General features: G+C 63.2%; 2 protein-coding genes across 2 annotated transcripts; one reads left to right on the top strand and one right to left on the bottom strand.

Moving 5' to 3' along the window:
* Window positions 1-130: 130 nt before the first annotated feature.
* On the top strand, window positions 131-778 carry CISD3 (CDGSH iron sulfur domain 3). Its single transcript, XM_010726462.3, is given in 3 exon segments — window positions 131-307; window positions 403-508; window positions 511-778. Coding segments are annotated over 3 exon segments (315 nt in total). The 5' UTR covers window positions 131-163; the 3' UTR covers window positions 576-778.
* A 634-nt stretch (window positions 779-1,412) lies between these two features.
* On the bottom strand, window positions 1,413-5,487 carry PCGF2 (polycomb group ring finger 2). Its single transcript, XM_010726461.3, has 9 exons — window positions 3,820-5,487; window positions 3,600-3,696; window positions 3,320-3,375; window positions 3,189-3,239; window positions 2,994-3,102; window positions 2,685-2,733; window positions 2,489-2,587; window positions 2,315-2,395; window positions 1,413-1,814 (listed from the first exon to the last, which is right to left on the bottom strand). The coding sequence occupies exons 1-9, from the start codon at window positions 3,929-3,931 to the stop codon at window positions 1,503-1,505; spliced, it is 966 nt and encodes a 321-aa protein (XP_010724763.1). The 5' UTR covers window positions 3,932-5,487; the 3' UTR covers window positions 1,413-1,502.
* Between the last annotated feature and the right edge of the window lie 43 nt (window positions 5,488-5,530).

Here is a 5,530-nt window from a genome sequence, read left to right as displayed (position 1 = left end):
AAAAAGCAAAAGAAGGAAAAAGAGGAAAAGAAGGGAAAACGTGAGAAAAAGAAGGGGGCAAAAGAAAAAAAAAGAAAGGGGAAAAGAGAAAAAGAAGAGGAGGAGGCGGGGCGGCCGCTGTGACGCGGCACATCCGAATTTCCGGCCGTTCCGGCGCTGCGGGATGGCGGCGGTGCGGCGCGGGGCGGCCGCTGTGGCGGCCCGGCTGAGGGCTGCGCTCTTCCCCCGCATCGCGTTTCCGTACCGCGTGGAGCTGAAGCAGGGAAAGAAATACGCGTGGTGCTCGTGCGGGCACAGCCGGGCGCAGGTGTGCGGCCGCGGGACGGGCCGGAGGGGTTGCGGGGTGGGTGCGGGGTCCCGCAGTTTTCCTCTCGCAGAACCGCTGCTCTTTTTGCTTCTCAGCCGTTCTGCGACGGCACGCACCGCACCTCGGCTCCGGACAGCGTTCCGTTGCGTTTCACGGCGGAGGCGGACGGCAAAGTGTGGCTGTGCGGCTGCAAACGGACCCGCACCCCCCCCGGTGCGACGGCAGCCACCTGCGGCTGTGGGAGGCGGGGAGCGGAGCCCGGCGCTGAGCTCCGTTGCTGAGCCCCCTCCTCACCCCCGTGACCGCATCCTGCGGGGCACCCCGTAGGGATGCAGCCCCTGCGGTCGTGCGGGGGTGCGTGGCACTGAGCAGCGTTTATTGCACGTCCTGAGCTGGGACGTAATGCGAATGTTTGCCTGCTAACTGTACGGGATGATGCAAATATATGGTGGGATGTGACGGCAGGTGGGATGTGAGCACACGGAGCTGCGTGGTTCGGAGCGCAGAGGGGAAAAAACACACGTGGGGTCCTGCAGCATCGCAGTGCGGGAGTGGGGGCTGCAGTGAAACCCCAGGAGCAGCACCTGAAGAAGCAATCCTAAAGCAGACCGGGCACCCCAGAGCCCGGGGAGCGGGGTGAGAGGCAGCTCGGGCAGAAAGGAACTGCGGTGTGTTTGGTCTGTATCCAAAAATCCAACATGGAGATGGGAAATGAATCATCCCAATGGGGAGTGGGGGTTGGGGGGGGAAAGGATGTGTGGGGCAGCGCCCGGCTCGCACAACTGCAGCGTTAAACAACGAAACCGAAACTATTTGCAGCACCGTGGTGAGGTGCTGGAACAGCTGCCCAGAGGCTGTGGATGCCCCGTCCATCCCTGGAGGTGTTCGAGGCGAGGTTGGATGCGGCCCTGGGCAGCCTGGGCTGGCATTAAATGTGGAGGGTGGTGGCCCTGCTTGCAGCGGGGGGGTTGGAGCTCCATGATCCTTGAGGTCCCTTCCAACCCTGGCCGTTCTATGATTCATTTGAAAACACCCGAGCTCCCCTCTGTGCCTCACCTGCACTCTAAACCCACCCGTAAAACACGCGTGTACAATCTGCACCTCCCTCTGTACACGTCTCTCTTTATAGATGCACATATATATAATATATAGAGCTATACAAAAGCAACGCGGCCGTTTCCCCCCCCTCCCCCCGTTAGGTCAGCGCGGACCCCGCGGGGCCGTGAGCCGCGGCTTTGCGGCAGCGGGAGGGGGGCAACGGGGGGCAGTTCGAAGCGCCGTGGGGAGCGGCGGCGGTTGTGGGGCTGGGAGAACCGTGGGGCGGAGTGCCGGGGCTGGGAAGGGAGGGCGGAGTGCGGGGCAGCGTGGCGGGGCTGTGCGCTTTGTCGCTGAGCGATTCGCATTCGGAGGCGCCGCTGGTGTTGGTGCACTCGGAGGTGGGCGCCTGAGGCAGCTTCAGGCGCTTGCAGGTGGGCTGGACGCGATATTTGAGAGGCAGGGGGCCGTTCTGTGGGGGGGAGATGGGCAGAGCGTGGCACCGTGTGTCCTACACACCCTGTGCTCCATACAACCTGCACCCCGTGCACTTTGGACTCCCTGTGCTCCACGCGCCCTTCACACCTTGTTGCACTCTGTGCTCCGTGCTCCCTACACACCCTGCACACCCAGTGCCCCGTGAACCCTGTGCACCATGCACCCTGCACCCTGTGCATCCCATGCACCTCGTGTCCTGTGTCCCCTGTGCACCGTGTACCTCTTGCACCCCCTGCACCCTGTGCACCTTGCATCTTGTGCACCCCTTGCACCCCATATCCCATGCACCTCATGCTCTATGCCCCCTGTGCACCTTGCACCCCACATCCCATGCATCCCATGACCCACGCACCCTGCATCTCATGCACCCCCTGACCTTTGCACCCAACATCCCATGCACCCCACATCCTGTGCACCCCACATCCCATGCGCTGTGCACCCCGTAGCCCACGCACCCTGCATCCCCCTCCTCACCCTCCTCCAGGGGTAGATGTAGGCGATGTCCATCAGTGTGTAATACTCCCTCAGGGGCTCATCTCCATAAAGGACCTCCACCTGGTGCAGAGGACAGCATCAGTGCCCCGGGGCGGAGGAACGGGCAAAGCCGGGGGGATGGAGGGCGGGGAGAAGGGATAGCAGGGTGCTCACCTGGTACTTGCTGGGCACGTCCATCTTATTGCGCAGGAACTTGGCCAGGTGCATGACCGTCATGGCCGCGGGGCAGCGCAGGAACCGCACCGCGTTCCTCTGGGGAATAAGTGCTGCTGAGCCCCCCTGCAGCGGGGGCAGCCCCCGCCCCCACCCCACCCCGGTGTGTCTCCGTTGCCCCTCCTCCTGCGCTCACCTTCTCCTTCTCCAGATCCCCATTCTCGATGGTCCCTTTTTTCTCTTCTCTGGGGAGCAGGAAAACAAAGAGGGGACAAAGCTGAAGGAAAACGCTGCCCCGTGGGAACCTTCTGGGGGGGCACTGGGGGGGGGGGGGGCGGGGACGACACCACGGGGCCTCTCGCCGAGCTCTAAGCACGCAGCGCTGCATCTCCAACACCGAGCGCTGCTGCTGGGGATGTGGGGCTGAGCCCTGCGACGGGCCCTGGATGCTCCTCGCCCCACACCCCCTTCCCGACCCCCACCTCGCGTCCTCGCCCAGCGCTACCTGGCTCCTTCGTAGAACTCAATGGACAGACTGACGATGCCGTCCTCCGTCGGCTGCGTCCCGTCGCGCTGCGGAACCTCCCCGCGGTCCTCGTTGGAGCCGTTGGACACTGGTGGGCACGGGGAGAAAAGGGGAGGGTTCTGAGCCGGGGGTCGCGTAAGAAGGGGGAAGGGGACCCCATGGGCGGGCACTCACCCTCGGCCACGGGGTACGCGGCGTAGAAGTCGCGGCGACGCTTCATCTCATCTGTAAGAGAGGGGGATGAAAGGAGAGGAGGGCGGGGGGGGGCACGGGCGGGGGTCCCGCAGCGCCGACCCGCACCGCACCTGTGAACAGTCCCGGGACCAATTTGTACACCACGTCCTGCAGCGTTCTGTCTGACCTGAGGGGAAGGGAAACGAAAAACGGTGGGAAAAACTTCTTCCCTTATCCCACCTCCCCCCATCCCATCCCATCCCACCCCATCCCACCCCACCTCATCCCACCCCACCTCCTCTCACCTCATCTCCCCCCACCTCTCCCACATCCCAGCCCCACATCCCCCTCCCCTTCCACTCCACCCCTTTGTGGGGGTCACCCAGCGGGATATCCCGGCACACCGCGCACCTGATGCTGAGGAGGGGTCTGGTTTTGTGCACTTGGGCGTCGCACATGGGGCAGTACTTATTGGCCTCCAGGTAACGCACGATGCAGGTTTTGCAGACTGCAGGGAGAGACGCAGCGCCCCATTGAGCTGGGCAGCACCCCGTGTCCCCCCACCATCACCCCCATCTCCCCTCTCCGCTCCACGACAACTGCACGGCGTGGGGCACCCGCGCCCACTCACACGAGTGTAGGCACTCCACGATGGTGGCGGCGTCGATGAAATACCCCCCGCACAGCGCGCACATCAGGTGCGGGTTCAGCTCGGTGATCTTTATCCGGGTGGTCCTGTGCATGTTGCAGCAGCTCCGCCCTGGTTGGGGGGAAGGGGGAGGGAAAGGGACGACACGATCGGTGCCAAACCGGGACCCATTCTACCTCCCGCAAACGGCCCCGGAGCCGCACGCTGAGCAGCGCCCGCACCCCCCACGCACTGCCCCGCACGTTGCCCCGCACAGCCCCGCACGTTGCCCCGCACAGCCCCACGCACCGCCACCCCCTCCTCCCGTTCTCCCCTCCTTCCCCCGCTTCAGGACTGCATTCCCAAGCATATCCCCAGCGCCCCTCTGCCTGCAGCTGCCCGGGCTGCACACGCACACGTGCGTGCACACACACACACACACACACAGGAGTGCACGAGTGTGCTTTGGTTTTGTTAGATGGAAGAGGCACTTCAGCCTCTATCGCCTCTCTCGGTTTCTATAGAAACTCTGGAGTCTGCAGCTGGGCACTGTGGGCACCTGTGTGCAATGGGTGTGCAACGGGTGTGCGTGGATGGGTGTGCACAGGGGTGTGCATGGATGGGTGAGCACAGAAGGGTGTGCACAAAGTAGTGTGCGTGGATGGGTGTGCACAGAAGGGTGTGCACGGGGCTGGGCGTGGATGGGTGTGCACGGATGGGTGTGCAAAGAGAGGTGGGCGTGGATGGGTGTGCAGTGGGGGTGTGCTTAGATAGGTGTGCATGGATGAATTTGCACAGAAGGGTGTGCACAAAGTGGTGTGCACAGAGGGGTGTGCACAGGGTTGGGCATGGGTGGGTGTGCACGGATGGGTGTGAACAGATTGGATGTGCACAGATGGGTGTGCATGGGGTTGGGCATGGGTGGGTGTGCACGGATGGGTGTGAACAGATTGGATGTGCACAGATGGGTGTGCACGGGGTTGGGCATGGGTGGGTGTGCACGGATGGGTGTGCACAGAGAGGTGGGCATGGATAGGTATGCACAGGTGGGTGTGCATGGGGTTGAACTTGGATGGACGTGCGCAGATGGGTGTTGAGGGAGAGCTGTGCATAGATAGGTGTGCACACAGGAGCATGGATGAATTTACACAGAAGGGTTTGCACAAAGTGGTGTGCACAGAGGGGTGTGCACAGGGCTGGGCATGGATGGGTTTGCACAGATGGGTGTGCATGGGGCTGGACTTGGATGGGTGTGCATGGATGGGTGTGCACAGAGAGGTGTGCATGGGTAGGTGTGCACAGATGGGTGTTCAGGAGGGGTGTGCATAGATAGGTGCACACAGAGGGCTGTGCACGGATGGGTGTGCAGGGCCAGGTGTGCACAGGCAGTGCCCCTCAGTACCGCAAGCGTTGCCCGCTCCATCCGTGCTGTCTTCACGGCCCGAAATCACTGCAGTTTTATGGTTTCCATGGCAACCCCCCACTCCGAGCAGCACCACGCAAAGGGCGAGGATGCGGGCAGCAAAGCGCTGCGCTCGTGGAAAGCAGAGAGGGGGGTGTGCACAAGTGGGTGTGCACAAGTGGGTGTGCACGACTGGGGGTGCACGGAGCGTCTATGGGGTGCGTGCAGGGCGTGCACGGGGTGTGTATGGGTGTGTGATGGAGCTGTGAGCGTGCACAAGACGCGGACCCCCCCCTCCCCTCCCGATCCCCA

The sequence above is a fragment of the Meleagris gallopavo genome (assembly GCF_000146605.3).
Source record: "Meleagris gallopavo isolate NT-WF06-2002-E0010 breed Aviagen turkey brand Nicholas breeding stock chromosome 23 unlocalized genomic scaffold, Turkey_5.1 Chr23_random_7180001953089, whole genome shotgun sequence".
Lineage (NCBI taxonomy): Eukaryota > Metazoa > Chordata > Aves > Galliformes > Phasianidae > Meleagris > Meleagris gallopavo.
The sequence above is the reverse complement of the archived record's forward strand: the minus strand, read 5'-3'. Positions and strand labels throughout refer to the sequence as shown.